The following is a 22902-nucleotide window of genomic DNA, read 5'->3' on the forward strand; positions in this document are numbered from 1 at the left end:
TTAGGTTTCAGCATTTTGGCAATCCTGTATCTCTAGACTTGAATTTCACATGTGCTTTCAGACTTGTCACCTCCAGTCACTTAGTTGGGACAGGATGGCCAGAATGAAGTGGAAGGCTTCCTCACGTGGAAGGCTAGAGGCAGCTGGAGTTGGGTGTTTTCCTTCTCTCAGGTGAGTTAGGGAAGTTTCTCCAGCAGATTAGGTTCTGGTGAAGCACTTTCTTCTGAGGGCTGACCTTGTTAAGAAGAACATAGTGCTTTGGGGGTTTTCAAAATGGTTTCTTTTCTCCTCCCCTGCAGTAATCATGAGGGGACTTTCTCCAATATTCACTGTGAGAACCCAGGAGAGTTCATGGAGGTAAAACTCCTCATACCTCTCACCACTACTTTGGGACTGGTTTCCCTGGCGGATTTTTCAGGGGGGCACCGGAACCCAGGAGCTCTCCTATACTAGGCAAATGCTCTACCTCTGAGAGCTCTACTCCCTGGTCCTCCCCTGGAGTTTTTGAAGGCTCAGACTTGTCTACACTGGCCCTCCAGCAATTTATTGACAACATTTCAAACTTCCCGCCCCCACTACTGATTCCTTGCAGTGGTCTTTGCTCTGTTGTAACTCTGTTCACCTGTGGTCCCTCCATTTGAGGGGCAGCAGTTTGCCCTATAATCTCGCCTCTTTTAGAGATCTAATAGAAGTTGGCAACTTTGTAGTTTGTTCAACTTTTCATTTGTTAGGAGGAGTGGCAACTTCTTACATGCTGGAGTGGAAACTGGAGGTCTCATGAGTGGCTTTTAAAACTATGCTATGGTTGCACTGAACTTCCACTCTCAGGAAGCACTCTTTTATTTTTGACTTTGCACATAAGAGTGATTCAGCCCAACAAAATTATAAAGCAGGAATGTGTTGCAGAGTAGCCAGCACCCCAACAGAATAGATTCCTGCTAGGAGGTGTGAGCCATTTGGGGGGAAAAAGTCTGAAATAATCAGTAAGAAATAAAGACAAAGCCAGAGAATAGATTTAAAAGTGAGGTGCTCGATGGGCCTTCCAGCCCTGATAGGAACTGGAACTAAACAACTGAAATGAAAAAGACATTTAAGGGGAAGTACATCAAAGGCAGGGATGAGGTTTCAGTGTGGCAGGGATCTTGCAGTAAACAGGTTGTTTGGTGCTTGGCAGGTTACGCCCATCTCCAGGTGGCTGTGTTTGAGCCTAAACCTGAGAGCTAAGGCAGGACGCCAGCACAATCCAGGCTTTCTCAAACCAGGGAATTTCACCCCCGAGTTCCCAGAAAAGCAGCTTCCTTGCTTTATGTTGGCTCAAATAAACCCATAATTCATATACAGCTCTCAGCAAATGTGTATAAAGGAAGTCCATAATAATATATCATGACAAAGCCTTGCATTATTTCCCAGTGGGAAGTACTAGTTTGTACAGGACAAAAGTATATAGGACAATAATATGTGATTTTTATTGGCTGTTGGACTTATGTGCCTAGCAGAGATGAGGGAGGCTATGAAGACAATTCATAGAAGGACATTGATCTTCAATAGCTTATTCTCATTTTTCTCAACAAACATTAACAAATACCAAACATTAACAAATGCCAACTCAATGGCTTTGGTTCCTAGTTACTTGGGAAAAGCAAACAAACAAACAAATAAATAATTCTGGTAATAAATGCCATACATAAGGGCAATCAAAATGGAAATGATTCATCTCTCCTTGTGGGTGTTTGCAGTTAATTGGAACTGAGTTTGAGGTAGTAGAATTGAGTAGAATCCCTTTCACAGTCTCACTGTTAAATTAGGAGTGGCCTCTGATGTCACTCTTTCCATCACAAAGTCAGCTAATGCCCACTATTAGACCATTTCAGCTTGGGCTAAATTCGTAACAGCATGAAGCTGGCTGAACTACATTAGGCTTGTCAAATTTTATAAGTCACCTGGTGTTCTTATTGTAGGAGGAGGAAGCTGTTTACCTAGTCACATTGCAGGGGTTTCTCCCCACTGTTCCTTTGTGTGTTGGTTCCCAGCAGAAGACTTTGAAATGGGGTCCAGGTGGTTGGAGTAGGTAGGATCTTCCTAAGTAGGGGTAGAACTTTTCCTCACTGCCTCAGTCAAATTTCCTTTTTTTTGGGGGGGGGTGTGTTGCAGGTACCAGGGAATTAACTCGGGGACACTTGACCACTAAGCCACCTCCTCAGCCCTAATTTTTTGTATTTTATTTAGAGACTGGGTCTTACTGAGTTGCTTAGTGCCTTGTTTTTTTTGCTGAGACTGGGCTTTGAACTCATGATCCTCCTGTCTCAGCCTCCTGAGCCACTGGGATTACAGGCATGCTCCACTGTGCCTGGCTCAAATTGATTCCTTAAAATGTGAAGTGTTACTTCTGGTCATTGAAGATGGGACTGTGTTGTTGGTCTCAATTATCATGACAACAGTGGATAGTATCTTTGCCTTCAGCCTGGGTTGTGATTGGCAGTGAAGTCAATAGTTTTAAGAGATGAAAATATGACCTACAGTCTGATGGATAGGTACCCTATGAACAGGTGATCAAGTTAAGGAAGGAACTGTGATGGTTAATCTTATGTCAACTTGGCTAGGCTATAGCCAGCCAATAGTATCCAGATATTTGGTCAAACATCAATTTAAATATTATTTTGAAGGTGTTTTATTATAGATAAGATTAATATTCAATTCAGTAGACTTTGAGTAAAGCAGGTTATCTTCTATAATGTGGGTGGGCCTCAAGAGAAAAAAAGACAGAGGGGGAGGAAGATTCTCTGCCAGCCAACACTCTTGATCCTCTATCGGCAACTTCATTTCCTACCTGGGTCTCCAGTCTGCTGGCCACCCTTTGCACAGTGTGGTCTTGCCAGCCTTTACAGTCACGTCAGTCAGTTCCTTAAAATAAATATCTATATACACATCCTATGGTTCTGTTGATCTGGAAAACCCTGATTAATAAGTAACATAACAATTTTGAAACATGGGGTGAGCAATTTAATTTTAGGGGAGGAATTCACAATATCTTGTGAAAAAATGTGTTTAGTATGTGCAGCACCAAACAATGCAGGGGTCTTGGGCAGGTGTCTTTGAGCTCTTTTGTTCTTTAGTTGGTTAGTAATTTGTGTTCCCAGGGATTTCCACGATCACTCCACATTTATCCTTTACCTTTTTCTAGATCTATTTAGTTTCATTTAAATTCAAATGTACGTACCTTCTCAATATTTTTTTTTAAAGAGAGAGACAGAGAGAGAGAGAGAGAGAGGGAATTTTTTAATATTTATTTTTTTAGTTATCGGCAGACACAACCTCTTTGTTTGTACGTGGTGCTGAGGATCGAACCTAGGCCGCACACACGCCAGGCGAGCGCGCTACCGCTTGAGCCACATCCCCAGCCCCCCTTCTAAATATTTTATAGAAGCATTTATCAGATTCCATGAAGAGCTAGTATTGAGAAACTCATGACCTAACTTACACTTTTTTTTTTTTTTTTTTTTTTTTTTTTTTTAGGGAGAGAGAATCAGGTAAAGAAAACAGGCTTTGTAGCCAGGCATGATGGCACTGGCCTGTAATGCCAGAAAGTTGGGAGGCTGAAGAGGATCAAGTTTTAGGCCAGCCTCACCAACTTGAAGACCCTGTCTCAAAACAGAAAATAAAAAAGGCTGGGGATATGGCTTAGTGGTAAAGCACTTCTGGGTTCAATCCTGTCCCCCCCAAAAAAGAATAAAAGAAAATGAAAAAGAAAATCAGAAAATGCCAACTCTTATTTCTCAACTACAACCTTAAGTATTCTATTCAGTTAAGTAAGGCTCTGGGTTCAATCCCCAGTAGAGCCCCCCCATCCTCTCCTCTGCCCCAATAATATGGGCTTTGAGAGAAGAAAAACATCAAGTCTCTGGGATCTTTCATTGTACTTGCTATGCTAATTCCTGTTAGAAATTTTTCTATAGTCATCATTTATTACCCTCAGGTCTAGAGTATACTCATATTCTTTGGGGATTTTGAGAATCAGTTTTCTAAAAGAAACATGCTTTCTGGTGATTCCAGTGGATTTCTGTGCAATGTATAAGTCCTAATGTCTCAAGCCCTGGGTTTCCTGTTGATGTTATTGCCTGGGAGAAATAAAGACCACAGGTGGACTCACAGAGTCAGAGACCGTTTCCTGGGATTAGACTCCAAAGGTCATTGTGAAGCTTGGAGAAGCCTCCAAGGGGCAGAATACAAGTGATGGAAGATGGAGGTTTGCTAGAACTGTCAAGAGTATCTTCTGCTGTAGAATTGCATTAACAACCCAGAAAAGAAGGAAATGTAAAAGACATCACCACATTTATTATAGGCAAAATACATTTTTTGGAGTTGGCTTCAGCAATGCCTCAGTGACTTCCCATGAGACTCTGCATGAGGTGCTGCTAATATGCTATCATCAGGGCTTAAAATAGCTTTTGAGATCCTAGAAACTGTTGGTGCTGCTCATCCTGCTTCGCTTTTCCTAACTTCAGGTGATAAGAGCTGCCTGTCCCAACACAACACAGTGCAGTCACGTCTTTCAGTTCCAAACTTCAGTTCACCCAAACAGATATGCATAAATATTTTTTTCTGTAGCAGTAATTATCAGTTGAGGTACCCATCCATGTAGGTGATAGAGATTTAATTGTAGCCATTCACATAAAATTTTTTAGCCTTTGGATTGTGCCTAAGCTTAATTGACCCAAGGCTTTGGGAGGGCCTCATCTGATTCCGGGTGCCATCAATTCACATAGACATCCTTTGGAATAGTCCCTCTGTCTGGCCCTTGGTTATCATCCTGTGTAATCTGCCGAGAGGACAGCCTTATTCCCATCCACATAGTCCTTCAGGGCTGGTGACCTTCCCTGTACTACGGTGCCAGTCTTGCCCTCACAGGACCTATCTTCCTTTTCGTAAGACATCCTTTCTTCTGTTATATTGTTTCCCTGGGACTCTACCCAGATAATAGACCTATTTGCTTTTGGATTATACCAACTACTGGGGAAGTCTCAGAGACTCAATAGTGAGGGATAGGTCTAGATTTTTTTTTTTTTTTTTTTGGTAGTGGAGATTGAACCCAGTGACACTTAACCATTGAGCCACATTCTTAGCCATTTTAAAAAATATTTTCCTTAGAGACAGGGTCTTGCTAAATTGCTTAGAGCCTCACTTAATTGCTGAGGTTGGTTTTGAACTTGTGATCATCCTGCCTCAGCTTCCCGATCTGCTGGGATTACAGGCGTGCACCACCTCGCCTGGCTGGAGGGATTGACCAATACCTACTATCTTAAACTTTCCTTTTTAACCCTCCACCTACCCTCTCAGGGTGGGAATAGTTTGCTTGTATACAAGAAGCATCTTCCATGAAATTTTATGGCATTTGTTGGTAAATGGATGGAACTGGAATCAATCATGCTAAGTAAAATAAGCCAATCCCCCCAAACCAAAGACTGAATGTTCTCTCTGATATGTGAATTCTAACACACAATAAGGTGGGGGAAGATTGAAGTTTGTTGGATTAGACAAAGGGAAATGAAGGGAAGGGAGAGGAGATGGAAATAGGAAAGACAATAGAATGAATCAGCCCTAACTTTCCATGTTCATGTATGAATACACGACCATTGTAAATCCACATCATGCACAACCACGGAATGGGATCCTAAGTAGAATAGGTTATACTCCACATATGTATAATATGTCAAAATACATCCTATTGTCATGTATATCTAAAAAGAACAAATAAAATAATTAAAAGAAAAACAAAAGAAGCATCTTCTCAAATCCTTTGCCCATACTACATGTTTTTCCATGTCCTTTCTAGTAGCCCAAAATAGGGCAAAGACCAAGCAAGAGAGGGGAATGAAAAACTGAAAAAATTTAGTATTTCAAAATTATGATTCTGTCAGTAAGTGAAACCGTGGAGATTGAATCAGAATTTTGTTGTTTCTAAAGAGCAGTTATTCCAAGAAAAGAAGAAAAAAAAAATGAAGTGGATTGGAAACATCATTTTATTAGAAAATCAGTGACCATTCCTACCCTTTTAACCCTAATTCTCATGTATATTTACTTGATAAGAACGTTCAGGAGTGAGATATGTCACTATTTTCTACTTTATATATGAATATCAACTATGCCTATTTTCTAGACACATTAATAGTTTTAATAACTCAATAAATTATAGGCGTAACCGATGTGAATCTGCAATATGTATACGGGGTAAAAATGGGAGTTCATAATCTGCTTGAATCAAATGTATGAAATATGATATGTCAAGAGCTTTGTAATGTTTTGAACAACTAATAATAAAAATAAATAAATAAATAAATTATAGGCAATCCACAATTTTTTTTTTCTGATGCTGGGGACATAATCTAGGGTTTTACACTTTCCAGGCAAAGTGCTCTGCCATTGAGTTACATCCTCAGCCCAATAGATTTTTTAAGAAACAAAAGAATGATAAAGAGTATCAGACATAACTGTGTACGTTAAAGCATCACAGGGCTACACAGACAGAAAGAAGGTTCATATATGTTTATTATTTGAAAAAGCAAAATTGAAAATTTTATATTTTCTTGTGTTCAAGTAGTAGTCTTAGGAATCAGAACATATATGTTAGAGAATGTGTTTTATTAATAGGCCTTATCCAGGCACTTAGCTATTAAATGTTGGTGGGGGTGGGGTGAGCCTCCACAGAGGTGTGCTGGAGATACTGGACTTTATCTCCTTGATTAGAGGTTACTACCGCAGCAAACTGACCTGCAAGATGGATCATTGAGATCAAAGGCTATAAGTTATGATGTTTGCTTTTGAAAAAGTCAACTCTACTCTGAACGTCATAGTTTGCAACTTTCAACTGGAAGCTACAACATGGATTCATGGTCTCTGTCTTGGTTTCTGTTCCTGGGCAACCTTCTCATGGTTTCTGGCTGGGTAAGAAAACAATGTATAGAAAACAATTAGAAAAATTGGGGAGCATTTGACATCAATCATTAAGGAAAAATTATTCTTTTTATGTTTATTATATGTTTCAAATGTTAATCTCAATTGAATTTTTTAATTTTTATTTTTATTTGTAGGCAGGGGCTGGAAGGATTTAGGGAAACAGTTTTACCAGGCAGAGAATCAGAGACATTGACATAAAGTTATTATTATTATTATTATTTTCAGTTTCAATGTCATGTAACAAGTTTTCTTTTGATAAGATGGAAAATATGAATTTTGAAAATCATTCTTTTTTTACTGTTGAAGAAATATGGATTGATGCTAGAGTAACTTGACACAGGAATGAAGTATGAAAAATGTCATAGGCATAGTCAAAACTTTCTGTTTTAATTTTTATTTTTGAGACAGGGTCTCACTAAGATGCTGGAACTGACTCTGAACTTGTGATCCTCCTGCTCAGCCTCCCAAGCTCCTGGGTTTACGGGAGTGTGCTACCATGCCTGGCCTGTGAACACTTATAAAGTTTTATAGCATGGCATTTCTCTCCTGCATCTTTATCAATTTAGACTAATTTTCCTATAGAAACACAGGCCAGCCCAAGGTTTAAATGAACTTTCAAATGGGTGGGGGAAAACCTTTGGCTGTGATTTAAAATAACAGTTATTATGTTGAGCTGTCCGTCAATGAGTAAGAACTAGAACTGCAAATAAGAGATACATTGAATACAGGTTAAAGCTGTAATTAGGAACAAGTACTTTAACTTTATTCTGTAGGCTCACCTGCATTCTTCTGGGTGTATGGCTGCGTGTGGTCATAGTAGGAGACACTCAAGGCACTTGCTGATGTAAAAAATGATGGTAACCTAATCAGGTCATTCTCCAACATGTTAGCATTCGTATGATTCTGTTTAGACATAAAGGCTGTATCTGAATATAATTGTCCTTACACTTGGGTGACAATTTATTACATTTTACAATGCATGTTTCACATAACTCTTGCAATACTCATGCAAAGCAGGTATCGACCATATTTTACAGAGTCTAGTACCAGGAAGGTAAACTAAATTACTGTTAGTTGATAAAGCCAGTAAGACAATCCACATCTACCGTGTTCCAGTTTCTTCAGCTTTTATACTAGATTCCACTGGCTGAAAATTTTCTAGGTTGACTCAGTTTTTTTCCACTGGGCATGTAGTCTGAGTTCTAGTGGTCATTTGTGGAAAACCTATTTTCAGGGGGAAAAAAAGGCTTTTCATATCAAACAAATATGCCCATTTATTTTTTCCTCAGGTATTTGGTATTGTCGTTGAAGGCAGAATCTTAGGAAAGACATGAAGTCTTGAGGAAAATTTCCTTTAAAAGCCTTGTCATAAATGACAATATTTCAATATTGGGAATGCATTTTTAGGCTTTTCAACTATTGCTGCATGAATCCTTTAGAAGATCATGTTTAAGGTAAACAGTGATTTGAGGGCCAGAGTTGTATGTTCTGCTTTCTTTTCAGCTTTTGAAGTTGATTTCCTTGTTTCTTTTACCTTCAAATTCATTTGACAAGCAGTTTCAGTTTCTATTGGAAGCAAGAAGTCTATTTGCAAAAAAAAAAAAAAAAAAAAAATCATCTTACAACTTAGCTATCTCAGTTACATGCCAGAAACGAATACATAATGATAATGAAGAAAGAACAACAGTGAATGTCTGGTTATAAATTGGAAACAAGAAGACCATATATATCGTGGCATCCCAATAATATCTTTTTTTATATATTTATGTTTGTTTCCCAGCCAGCTCAAGAAAACTTTGGTGAGTCTATTTTGAGTTTTCCTCTAGATTACAGTAAAAGAAGGTAATGTGGATAGTGAAATGACTGAATAACCTAGGATGTGTTTACTCCTAAGCCTAATGCATAATTGCTTATGTAGCACTGATGTGTAATTGCAGTGAACTTTGATTGAACACTGGCCTCTTGAATTAGCAAGGGAATGTTTGTATATATTGTCCTCCTTCCAGGGTCCATATGCTCAGCAGAGAAAGAGATGGTGGCCCAGGCAGGGAAGGCCAAATACAGTGACAGACAGCCACTCCATAAATGCTTGCCTTTGTTTTTGTTATTTTGAGTTACATCAGATGAACCTGATAATACAGGCTGCATTTTAAACATTTGTTTCCTATTTCATCTAGTCATTCAATCTGGTCTTTGAAGGTTAATAATATATGGAATGACCAATTTCTTATTCCCGAGTCATTTGACTTTCAAAGGATTTGGACAGGACAGAGTAAATATCAAAAGCCCTTTCTTTAGTTCCCTGTCTGGCTGATGGGAGGCCATAATCAATTAACTAATTGATTAAGATACTGAATCAATCAACTAGAATAATCAATTGATGTTGAATCAGAATCTAGTAGTCACTTATCTGAGGCAAAATAAACTTGTTTACTTTTGATTATATAATTGACAAATATTTTCTCCTACCCTAAACATAATGTTCAACTTACTTTTTCTTTGTTATTTTGGTCAAAGATATAGATGGTGGAACTGAGCAGGACATTTTCAATATCAATGAAGGTTTGTACATCTCTATTTTTTTTAACCACATCTTTTCTTTTCTTTTTTTAGTTGTAGTTGGACACAATACCTTTATTTCATTTATTTATTTTTATGTGGTGCTGAGGATCATACCCAGAACCTTGCACACACTAGGCAAGCACTCTACCACTGAGCCACAACCCCAGCCCTAACATCATCTATTATGTAGAGAGTTTGAACCTAATTTACTAACATGAATTTTTCTTCTTCACTCTTCTCTTAGATTTGCATCTGGATCTTTTTGAGGGAGACATCAAACTTGATGGGGTGAGTTGCCAAAGAACAAGGAAGACTTTTCTATTGATGGCAGAAAGCTCTATACACAGTGTCTGAGGATGAAGGGCAGCATGGGTTTTGCTCATTCCTGCCTAAGGGCACAGAACCTTGGAGACACATTTACTTAATGAATGCATTGTTCTTGAAGGGACTCTTATAACAGTGTCTTCATCTTCCATTCCTCAGATTTCTGTGTGGTTAAAGTCACCATCACTCCACCATGGATATCTTGATCTTATTGGTCTGACTGCTTTTCATTTTTGGAGCAATGTGGGAGATTTTCATTTTGATGTAGAACTCCATTGATTCAATCTAGTTGAAACAAATTAAGTATATTTGTGAACCTCTTCAATGAGTTGGTTTTTTTGCCATAAGAAATAGATTTGATGACCTTTCAGCTAAAAATAATGTTCCCAAGTAAAAGTTGTCCCAAACCTGTTCACACGGAGCACTGCTGATTCTTATCTAGCCATCATGACACATATGTAGATTTTATCTAGATTTATAGGGACTTCAAAGTTCCCTATTATAAGCACTATACTTTTTCATGAGGATATTAACATTTTATCTTGATAGTACTGTTTTTTAATGTGTAAACATTTTATTTTGAAATGTGTGCAAGTTTTTTGCTCAGAGAATTTAATACCTCCTTTTCCCCATTCTTTTTTTTTTTTATGATTTCCAGTTTGAATCCATGCTAATTATATCTGTATGGATTACAAGGACTATTTTTTAAAGACAAGATATAATTTATGTCCACCAATTTGAAGTGATTTTAGAACTACTATCCACTTGGTGATGATAGAAAAAGACTTGGTTGTTTATAACTGGTTCTATCAAATGTTGTCATATAGGAGAATGCACAACCCTAAAATAAAAAAAGACAGACAACTTGACAAGAGTCATCATGATTTAGAATACTTGTACCCTTTGACCTAGAAATTATCCACTAGACATTTTCAGGAAAATTTCGCTCTTCCTTTAAACCCACTCCATCACCTCCCGCACCCCAGAAAGACTGCTCTCACCTACATCTAGGGTTACATGTGTGTGCCACCACACCCAGCTCTCACATACTGTCTTCTCCTCTAGGTGTAAGCTCCGTGAAGGTTGAGACCTTGGTATACTTCTTACCAAGGGATTCCTCCTTTTAAATAACATTTGATGTGTTGACTGGATGGATTCATGAATGAATTTTTTTTGTTTCTATTATAAATTTTAAAACCTTTACAAATTTTTTGAAACTTTGGCCCAGCTCACATGTGACTTTTTGTGACGTGAAATTTAGATTTTTGAGGTTTTACTATCACTTCCTTCTTACATATTTTTAATCTCTAAAAATTTACCAGTATTTAGAGTTCAGTTTCCAACAATCATTTGTTTGTATTATTATTTCTTTTTTTTTTTTTTTTTGGTACCTAGGAGCACTTTATCACTGAGCTAAATCCAGCCATTTTAATTTTTTTTATTTTGGATAAGGGTCTCAGTAAGTTGCTATAAAGCTGGCCTCAAACTTATGATCCTCCCACCTCAGCCTCCCAAACTACTGGGATTACGGGAGTGTGCCACCATGCCTGGCCTGTGAACACTTATAAAGTTTTATAGCATGGCATTTCTCTCCTGCATCTTTATCAATTTAGACTAATTTTCCTATAGAAACACAGGCCAGCCCAAGGTTTAAATGAACTTTCAAATGGGTGGGGGAAAAACCTTTGGCTGTGATTTAAAATAACAGTTATTATGTTGAGCTGTCCGTCAATGAGTAAGAACTAGAACTGCAAATAAGAGATACATTGAATACAGGTTAAAGCTGTAATTAGGAACAAGTACTTTAACTTTATTCTGTAGGCTCACCTGCATTCTTCTGGGTGTATGGCTGCGTGTGGTCATAGTAGGAGACACTCAAGGCACTTGCTGATGTAAAAAATGTGGTAACCTAATCAGGTCATTCTCCAACATGTTAGCATTCATATGATTCTGTTTAGACATAAAGGCTGTGTCTGAATATAATTGTCCTTACACTTGGGTGACAATTTATTACATTTTACAATGCATGTTTCACATAACTCTTGCAATACTCATGCAAAGCAGGTATCGACCATATTTTACAGAGTCTAGTACCAGGAAGGTAAACTAAATTACTGTTAGTTGATAAAGCCAGTAAGACAATCCACATCTACCGTGTTCCAGTTTCTTCAGCTTTTATACTAGATTCCACTGGCTGAAAATTTTCTAGGTTGACTCAGTTGTTTTTCCACTCGGCATGTAGTCTGAGTTCTAGTGGTTATTTCCCATTTTCAGGGGAAAAAAAGAGTTTTCATATCAAAAAGTATGTCCATTTATTTTTCCTCAGGTATTTGGTATTGTCGTTGAAGGCAGAATCTTAGGAGAGACATGAAGTCTTGAGGAAAATTTCCTTTAAAAGCCTTGTCATAAATGACAATATTTCAATATTGGGAATGCATTTTTAGGCTTTTCAACTATTGCTGCATGAATTCCTTTAGAAGATCATGTTTAAGGTAAACAGTGATTTGAGGGCCAGAGTTGTATGTTCTGCTTTCTTTTCAGCTTTTGAAGTTGATTTCCTTGTTTCTTTTACCTTCAAATTCTTTTAACAAGCAGTTTCAGTTTCTATTGGAAGCAAGAAGTTTTCCAAAAACAAAACAAAACAAAACAAAAACATCTTAGATTTCCAACTTAGCTATCTCAGTTACATGCCAGAAACGAATACATAATGATAATGAAGAAAGAACAACAGTGAATGTCTGGTTATAAATTGGAAACAAGAAGACCATATATATCGTGGCATCCCAATAATATCTTTTTTTATATATTTATGTTTGTTTCCCAGCCAGTTCAAGAAAACTTTGGTGAGTCTATTTTGAGTTTTCCTCTAGATTACAGTAAAAGAAGGTAATGTGGATAGTGAAATGACTGAATAACCTAGGATGTGTTTACTCCTAAGCCTAATGCATAATTGCTTATGTAGCACTGATGTGTAATTGCAGTGAACTTTGATTGAACACTGGCCTCTTGAATTAGCAAGGGAATGTTTGTATATATTGTCCTCCTTCCAGGGTCCATATGCTCAGCAGAGAAAGAGATGGTGGCCCAGGCAGGGAAGGCCAAATACAGTGACAGACAGCCACTCCATAAATGCTTGCCTTTGTTTTTGTTATTTTGAGTTACATCAGATGAACCTGATAATACAGGCTGCATTTTAAACATTTGTTTCCTATTTCATCTAGTCATTCAATCTGGTCTTTGAAGGTTAATAATATATGGAATGACCAATTTCTTATTCCCGAGTCATTTGACTTTCAAAGGATTTGGACAGGACAGAGTAAATATCAAAAGCCCTTTCTTTAGTTCCCTGTCTGGCTGATGGGAGGCCATAATCAATTAACTAATTGATTAAGATACTGAATCAATCAACTAGAATAATCAATTGATGTTGAATCAGAATCTAGTAGTCACTTATCTGAGGCAAAATAAACTTGTTTACTTTTGATTATATAATTGACAAATATTTTCTCCTACCCTAAACATAATGTTCAACTTACTTTTTCTTTGTTATTTTGGTCAAAGATATAGATGGTGGAACTGAGCAGGACATTTTCAATATCAATGAAGGTTTGTACATCTCTATTTTTTTTAACCACATCTTTTCTTTTCTTTTTTTAGTTGTAGTTGGACACAATACCTTTATTTCATTTATTTATTTTTATGTGGTGCTGAGGATCATACCCAGAACCTTGCACACACTAGGCAAGCACTCTACCACTGAGCCACAACCCCAGCCCTAACATCATCTATTATGTAGAGAGTTTGAACCTAATTTACTAACATGAATTTTTCTTCTTCACTCTTCTCTTAGATTTGCATCTGGATCTTTTTGAGGGAGACATCAAACTTGATGGGGTGAGTTGCCAAAGAACAAGGAAGACTTTTCTATTGATGGCAGAAAGCTCTATACACAGTGTCTGAGGATGAAGGGCAGCATGGGTTTTGCTCATTCCTGCCTAAGGGCACAGAACCTTGGAGACACATTTACTTAATGAATGCATTGTTCTTGAAGGGACTCTTATAACAGTGTCTTCATCTTCCATTCCTCAGATTTCTGTGTGGTTAAAGTCACCATCACTCCACCATGGATATCTTGATCTTATTGGTCTGACTGCTTTTCATTTTTGGAGCAATGTGGGAGATTTTCATTTTGATGTAGAACTCCATTGATTCAATCTAGTTGAAACAAATTAAGTATATTTGTGAACCTCTTCAATGAGTTGGTTTTTTTGCCATAAGAAATAGATTTGATGACCTTTCAGCTAAAAATAATGTTCCCAAGTAAAAGTTGTCCCAAACCTGTTCACACGGAGCACTGCTGATTCTTATCTAGCCATCATGACACATATGTAGATTTTATCCAGATTTATGGGGACTTCAAAGTTCCCTATTAAAGCACTATTTTTTTCATGAAGATATAAACATCTTATTTTAATAGTAGTTTTAAAAAATATCTTTATTTTATTTATTTATTTTTATGTGGTAATGAGGACTAAACCTAGGGCCTCTCATGTGCTATTCAAGCCCTGTACAGCTGAGCCACAACCCCTGCCCAATAGTACTGTTTTTTAATGCATAAACATTTTATTTTGAAATGTGTGCATGTTTCTGCTCAGAGAATTTAATACCTCCTTTCCCCCACTCTTTTTTTTTTTAAAGAGAGAGTGAGAGAGGAGAGAGAGAGAGAGAGAATTTTTTTTTAATATTTATTTTTTTTTTAGTTCTCGGCGGACACAACATCTTTGTTGGTATGTGGTGCTGAGGATTGAACCCGGGCCGCACGCATGCCAGGCAAGTGCGCTACCGCTTGAGCCACATCCCCAGCCCCTCTTTTTTTTTTTTAATATTTCCTGTTTTGAATCCATGCTACCTATATCTGTATGAACTACAAGCACTATTTTTTAAAGACAAGATACAATTTATCAAGCTGAGGTTGTAGCTCAATTCTAGAGCGCTTGCCTGGCATATGTGGGGCAATAGGTTTGATTCTCAGCATCACATATAAATAAATAAAATTAGGTCCATCAACAATTTAAAAAAAAGAAAATTAAAAAAATGATATAATTTATTGTCCACCAGATTCATAGATATTTTTTTTACCTTACTATCCATTTGGTGATGATAGGAAAAAGAGATGCTTATTTATGACTGGTTTTATCAAATGTTTTTATATAGGAGAATGTACAACCCTAACAAAAAGACGGACAACTTGACAAGAGCCATCATGATTTAGAATACTTGTACCCTTTGACCTAGAAATTATCCAGTAGATTTTTTCAGGAAAATTCTGCTCTTCCTTCAGACCTACTCCGTCACCTCCTGTACCCCAGAAACACTGCTCACCTGCAGCTGGGGTTACACATCTGTGTCACCTGCTCAGCTCTCGAATACTGTCTTCCCCTCTGGGTATAAGCTCCATGAAGTTGGAGACCTTGGTGTACTTCTTACAAAGGGATTCCTTTTCTCTAGAATAATATTTGATGTATTGGCTGGATGGATACATGAAGAAAATATTTTTGTTTTCTATTATAAAATTTAAAATCATTACAAAATTTTGAAGACTGGCTCAGCTCACATGTGACTTTTTCTGATGTTGTGAAATTCAGGTTTTTGAGATTTTGTTCTCACTTCATTCTTATATATTTCTTTTTTAAAACTTTCTTTTCTCCTCCCTCCCTCCCTCCCTCCCTCCTTCCTTCCTTCCTTCCTTCCTTCCTTCTTTCTTTCACTGGGACCTGGGGATTTAATCCAGGAGCACTTTACCACTGACCTACATCCCTAGCCCTTTTTATTGATTGATTGATTGATTTTGTGTTAGTGTCTCACTAAGTTGCTAAGGCTGGCCTCAAACTTATGATCCTTCTACCTCAGCCTCCCCAGTTGCTGTGATTACAGGCATGCACCACCATGCTGGGCAGTGATATTTCTCTGTCAACTTTATGAACAAAATGATAGGAATTAGTCACTTTTTCCTACAAAGTTCATTATTTTATGATAAAAGTAGGAGTCCATACACAATTTTTTTGGGCTAGCTGGGAGAGCTTTAAACTTCATTTATTTCTAGATTAACTATTGAACATTTTCCCCCTAATTCATTTAACTAACCCTTTCACATCTATTTCTGACAGGCACAAGACAGAAATTCTATTATTGGAGATACATACAGATGGCCTCACGTCGTTCCATATGTTCTAGAGGATAGCTTGGGTTAGTATGCACCTCAGAGTGTCCATAGCTAATCCATGTTCCTCACAGAACACGATGACAACATATATAAGGGTAGGCTCGTGTGGCATTCAAGGTTTTGTGTCTTTGTTTGTCTGTGAGCTGTGTACATTTACTTTAAAAAGGAAGTAAATGAACACTGAAAAAACCCTAAGTGATTCAGCCTGAAATTTGATGTGTTTTGATTAATATTGGGATCAATTCAACCAACATTTATGCAGAGCTTAAATGTTATTGGATACTAGGGGTATAAAATTTAGGAACATACTTTGTATTTTAAGGCATTAGTTTCTCATATGTTCAAGTTTTAAGTATGAGTAAAAAGCATAAATAACCAACCAACTAAAACTTTAATGATGACATTGTTTTACCAACATTTTATTTTGCCAAGACAGGGATTAACAAGAACACACTATCTTTTATCATTGTGTTTCCATAAAACAAATAACATTATTAGTTCAGTGTTAGGTCACTAAAAAGTCAGAAAAACCTAATGCAAAACTAAGGACAGCTGTTATGTATTTATTTATTTAGGGTACCTGGGATGGAACAATCCAGGGCTGCTTAACCACTGAGCCACATCTCCAACCCTTTTTATATTTTATTTAGAGACAAGGTCTTCCTAAGTTGCTTAGGGCCTCACCAAGTTGCTGAGGCCGGCTTTGAACTTGCGATACTCTTGCCTCATCTTCCTGAGCTGCTGGGATTACAGGTGTGCACACCCTATGACCAGCTACGGGCAGCTTTTTGTATCCAGTTGTGATAAAAAAAACCCCACACATTGTCCTCATTTTGCCTGTGGACTGGTGACTGTGATGTTATTGACCAGGATCAGTTTAGATATTGCTCTTTGAGAAAACGTTGGGGGGAAAAAATGATGTTTCCTTAAAGGTTACGCATTTCAGTTGAGATTCAGATAAATCAAAATTTAATTAAAATAGAAAAAGCATTATGGTTAGTGATATGTTCAAAGAGCTCTGAGGGCACATTGGAGGAAATTTCACTCAACCTAGACACAAAGGCATATGCATTCAGGAGAAGATGACAGTATGTAGCAGGACTGTGGTGAAGGTCCTGCAGATTGTACCCCATACATTTGTGCTTGGAAGAGGGAGAGGTGGGATGGTGCCAGGTTTGTGTTCTGTTCACCAGGAGACATTTGTTTCTTTGAATGAACAGGTTGTTCACCCACCTGGCCATCCAGCACTTGCAGCACCGCATCTGTCCAGATGAGGAGTCCCTTTCCAATTGACCCCAACTGGGCTAGTAGGGCTTCTGATAGCAAGAGAAGGGTACTTTAGGCAGGTGGCCCAGTATGTGCAAAGGGAGTAGATCTTTCTTCTGTATTAATTCCAAAAATTCTGGAAGAAATTGATGGAGATGGGAGAAAACTCCTACTTGGAATTCAAATTGGGATTGTAAAACTAATGACAGCAAATAGTTGTGGCACAGATTAGGAAGAACTTGAATCTTGGTATAAGACACCTTGGTGTGTATATTGATGGTAAGGTAGAGCAAAAAAAAAAATTTTATTGTGAAGGTAAGAGAGTCATCATTTCATTTTATAATAATTACTCTGGTTATAGTATAAAGATGTTATTAGTGGGGCAAAAAGACAGTAGGAGATCATTTAGAAGACTATCAAAGAAATTCAGGAAAGAAATGAAGAGATTCTGAATCAAGACTGTCTCCAGGAGATAGAAAAGAGTGGATAAATCTAGAAGAGACTTAGGAGGCCACTGTCAGCTTGGTGATTGACTATGAGAGTCAAGAAGATGGTTAGTAAAGATTGGATCTTAGTCAACTGGGTAGTGCCTTTAATAAGAATGGGGAATATATCTTTTAAAAAATTCTTTAAAAAATATCTATTTACTTATTCTTTTTAGATAAACATGACAGTAGAGTATATTTTGACATATTATCCATACAGGGAGTATAACTGATTCTAATTAGAATCCCATTCTTGTGGCTGTACATGATGTGGGGTTACACTGGTCATGTATTCATAGACGAACATAGGAAAGTCACATCCAATTCATTCTACTGCCTTTCCCACTCCCATTCCCCATCCCTTCCCTTCATTCCAAGACTAGAGAATATATCTTAAAGAGGGTAGGTTAGTTTTCTGGAAGTTATTTGTCGGCATACAGAATTTAAATTGTATCTCTAACTTGTGGTAGTGATATCAAATAAAGTGTTGATGGGTGGTCTGATCATTAAAGATACAGAAATATTTGGGAATCATTAGGATGTAAGAGATAGTTGAAGCCATGGGTGTGAATGAGTGTCTCTCACAGTGCCTTGTCAATAACTGACACTTCACAGATAACTGGATTATACTGATCGATCCAGAAAGATTGTGTTGAGTGAAAGGAGAGCCAAAGATGGAACTCAACCTGGGAGAACAACTTTGGAATTGATACAGGAGCAAGATCTGATCAAAGTTATTGAGAAAGGAGGACTGGCCTTAAATGTGTATAAAAAATGCAGTGGGCTAGAGAAAGCCAAGGCAGGAATAATTAACAGTGTTAGAAGCTCTCAGAACTCATGGAATATGAGGAAAGAAAGATGTGCGTTGACTTTTGGAGTTGGGGAAAATCTGAAACACTTAAAGGATTTTTTTAAAAAAAATTTGAAGAACTTTTATATTTAATTTTCATATATATCTTTAAAAATATTTTCCTAATATATTCAAATTAATGAAAGACACGTGCACTTTAATCTGATTATATCACTTAGTCTATTTTTGCATGTATTCCAATCATGCCTAAATATCTATTTTTAAGTAACATTATAAACAATATGAAAAATGTCTTGCAGGTAGGAGCTATTTTTCATCTTATGAATCTGAGGGCATATTATAGGCAGTTAAATATTTTAAATAAATAAACAAATATATTATCTGAATAATATAATAGGTAATAGGTTGAAAATTCAGCCTAGATCCAAAATGTGCACATTTTACATAGTTCTAATCATGATGTTTTAAGGTTTTTGTTCTGCTTTTTTCATTTTGTATTATTACATTTTTTTCATGTTACATAATCTTTTTAACAGAATGAAACTTCAAATTTTTGTAGGTCAATTTTTATTTTCAATTATGTGATTTTGATTCTTATTTAGAAAGTACTTTATCTCCATGTAATATGGTAGAATCAAATTTATTTTCTGCATTCAGAATAAGAAAAGTGTTTCCTCACATTTCAGAAATGTGAAACATTTCCAAGTAACTCAGACTAAGGAAATTACTGAGAAAGGCCACTCTCACATGAAGCAAAAATGAACACTGTGAAAGGTATTCCGGAAATGACTTCTGGAAAGTCCTCTTTCTCAGGCTCTCGTAGGCCTACCTAAGAGGGCTGTAGATGAAACTTCAGCTGTGGTCTGGCTGGTAGGTGTGGCCCCTCTGAAAGGGGTAACACTTGGAGCATCCATTTCTAGCTTCTAGTGAGTAAGTTACAATTCCTTGCCTGAGTGCTCAGTGTTTGGGAAAAATCTTATGGAGTGGAGGCTAGATGTGAATTAAGTGGGTGTGAAAATGAAGTGGAAGGGGGTCTGAACCTGAAGAGACCAAAGAGGGAATGATAACCCTACATAATTGCTGGCTGAAATCCTAGGATTTTCAGGGACTTACCCTTTTCCTTGGGAGCCAAGGTGGTTATTGTTGTTTTAAATTGGTACATTATGATTAAATATAATAGTGTGATACATTATGCCATATTCATACATTCATATTTAGCCAACCTCATTTCCCAGTATTTTTCCTTTCCCTCCTTTTTTGGGAGCCAAGGGACTTTTATGACATGATCCTGGTGGAGCTTTTCTACATCCATGATGCAATCAATAAAGGCTTGTGGTAGGACAGGCATATGGCAAATGAACATCTTATCGTGGTAGAGGTCTTTCCTGCTAATACTACACTCATGTGTACTCACATATTGCATTTTCAAAACAGTCCAACATGGGTGTAAATTCTCATCAATTTTGATGAAAGGCTTAGATTAGCAAGTCCTGCTTACTTTCTATACTAAAATGGTGATGTTGTGGTTGGTTTAATCAAGGCTTATTTTAAGAAAAAGTTTGATTTGAAATAGTGATACAAATGTGATATTTTTAGTTCAGAACATTTTATTTATTTATTTATTTGGTTAGTTAGTTAGTTAGTTTTTGGTACCAGGAATTGAACCCAGGGGTGCTTAACTACTGAGACATATCCCCAGCCCTTTCTCTCTCTCTCTCTCTCTCTCTCTCTCTCTCTCTCTCTATATATATATATATATATATATATATATATATATGTGTGTGTGTGTGTGTGTGTGTGTGTGTGTGTGTATTATTTAGAGACAGGGTCTTGCTGAGTTGCTTAGGACTTCACTAAATTGCTCTCCTTAGAGAATATAGCTTTGAACTCTTGATCCTCCTGCCTCAGCCTCCTGAGCAGCTGGGATTACAGGAGTATGTCACCCTACCCAGCTATAGTACAGAATATTTTGAAATGATTTAAACATTTGACAAGAAATTACTATACCTTTTGTAGCTATTAATGCAGTCATTAAGATAATGATAAAGATTTAGTGGTATATTATTTAGTAAACAATAGTTCATATAATATTATATAGACTGTAATTTTCATTTTTTTATAAAAATACATGTGTGCTCTGTATGTACCATAAGCAAAAAGTATGGTAAGGGTGATTATTTCTCAGTGATAGGATTTTAAATTCCCTTCTTTCTTTTTTTAATGCCTTTTCCAATGTTTTCACAGTAAACGTGCATTACTTATGTGGTATTGTAAATGGTTCAACTCTGAGGGCCTGTTATGATTTATGGATTTTGAGGCCTTACCAATGACAATCATATACTTGTATTTAATTCAGCTTAGACAGAGGTGTTGCAGGTCATCCTCCTTGACAGGGTATACAAAAATTATGTAGGAAGGAACTTCCTTTATTTGGAACTTCATCTTTCTATCTCTTCTTATGCTCACAGTAACATGGCAAAGTTGATTTTATTTCTTCACTAAACTGATGATAACAGCAAAGCTCTTAAGAGTAATTAAATTAGCAAAGGTTACAGGTCAGAAGTTAGGTGAAGACGCATGAGAACTTGTTATGTCTGGCCCTGGGGTCCTAGCATTTCCTATTCTCCACTACTCCTTCCAGGCAGGCCACCATTCTTCGCTTAAGCAGTGCCTGACTCCATTCGTGTCAGACCCTCCTTTCAGGTCACCCTCAAAGTTTTTTTTTCCCTCTATATTTTGTTGCTTTAATGTGTCTGCCTTCTTTGAGCTTCATATCTCTCTAACCCATGAGCACCATTTTTATCTCCTAATAGTTCTTAACTCCATTTTGGTCATGGACTTGGTTGCAAACCTCTCGAAAGCTCTCTTTAGAGAATATAGTTTGCAGGTATAGATAGAGGAAAAGATACATTTACTTTGCATTGCTATTTTATGGATCTTCCCTTCTCAAGGTCCTTGGATTAAGAATTCTGCTGGGGCCTTTAAATATAAATGGTAGTTCCTTAGATAAAGCAAGTAACATTGACTGTTCATTTTTTTGTGGAGGAGGCGGGTAGTGGGGATTGAATTCAGGGGCACTTGGTCACTGAGCCACATCCTCAGACCTATTTTATATTTTATTTACAGTCAGGGTCTTGCTGAGTTGCTTACCGCCTTGCTTTTGCTGAGGCTGGCTTTGAACTCAAAATCCTCCTGCCTCAGCCTTTCGAGCAGCTGGGATTACAAGCATGCGCCACAGCGCCTGACTTGACTGTTGCTTTTTTTTTTTTTTTTTTTTGAGAGAGAGAGAGAGAGAGAGAGAGAGAGAGAGAGAGAGAGAGAGAGAGAGAGAATTTTTTAATATTTATTTTTAGTTTTCGGTGGACACAACATCTTTATTTTATTTTTATGTGGTGCTGAGGATCAACCCAGCGCTCCGTGCATGCCAGGCGAGTGTGTTACCGCTTGAGCTACATCCCCAGCCCCAAATTTATTTTTTATTCTACTTTGTTATATATGACAGCAGAACGCATTACAATTCATATTACACATATAGAGTACCATTTTTCATATCTCTGGTTGTATATAAAGTATATTCACACTGATTTGTGTCTTCATACATGTACTTTGGATAGTAATGATCATCACATTCCACCATTATTAATTACTCCATGCCCCCTCCCTTCCCCTCCAACCCCTCTGCCCTATCTAGAGTTCGTCTATTTCTCCCAGGCTCCCTCTCCCTATTCCACTATGAATCAGCTTCCTTATATCAAAGAAAACATCTGGCATTTGGTGTTTGGGGATTGGCTAACTTCACTTAGCATTATCTTCTCTAACTCCATCCATTTACCTGCAAATGCCATGATTTTATTCTCTTTTACTGCTGAGTAATATTCTACTATGTATATATACCACAGTTTCTTTATCCATTCATCTACTGAAGGGCATCTAGGTTGGTTCCACAGTTTAGCTATTGTGAATTGTGCTGCTGTAAACATGGATGTTGCTGTGTCCCTGTAGTATGCTGTTTTTAAGTCCTTTGAGTATAGACTGAGGAGAGGGACAGCTGGTTGACTGTTAATTTTGATCTATGTTGTATATCCTCCGAGATAAAGAAACACCCTTCCTATTGTTTAGTAATGCACTGCTAATGGACTCCAGAAAAATATAAGGCAAAGTAAGGATTCTGAAGAATAATCAAATACTTGAATAGAGTACTTAATTGGTACTGTATACTAAATTTTATAAAAACAAAATGTTGGAAATTCTTGAAGGAACTACCTCATGATAGTCAGTAG

The 22902-nt window shown here is 37.3% G+C and overlaps 1 protein-coding gene across 1 annotated transcript in view; it reads left to right on the plus strand.

Moving 5' to 3' along the window:
* Nucleotides 1-9458: 9458 nt before the first annotated feature.
* Nucleotides 9459-22902, plus strand: part of MEP1B (meprin A subunit beta) — a gene marked incomplete at both ends in the record, with an annotated part of 29930 nt that continues 16486 nt past the window's right edge. The window contains 3 exons of the mRNA XM_081263033.1: nt 9459-9513; nt 9758-9801; nt 16005-16083. Of these exons, the coding sequence (XP_081119159.1) occupies nt 9459-9513; nt 9758-9801; nt 16005-16083 (178 nt within the window). The remainder of the gene's footprint in view (nt 9514-9757; nt 9802-16004; nt 16084-22902) is intronic.

This window comes from Spermophilus citellus, assembly GCF_964194105.1.
Source record: "Spermophilus citellus genome assembly, chromosome: 12".
Lineage (NCBI taxonomy): Eukaryota > Metazoa > Chordata > Mammalia > Rodentia > Sciuridae > Spermophilus > Spermophilus citellus.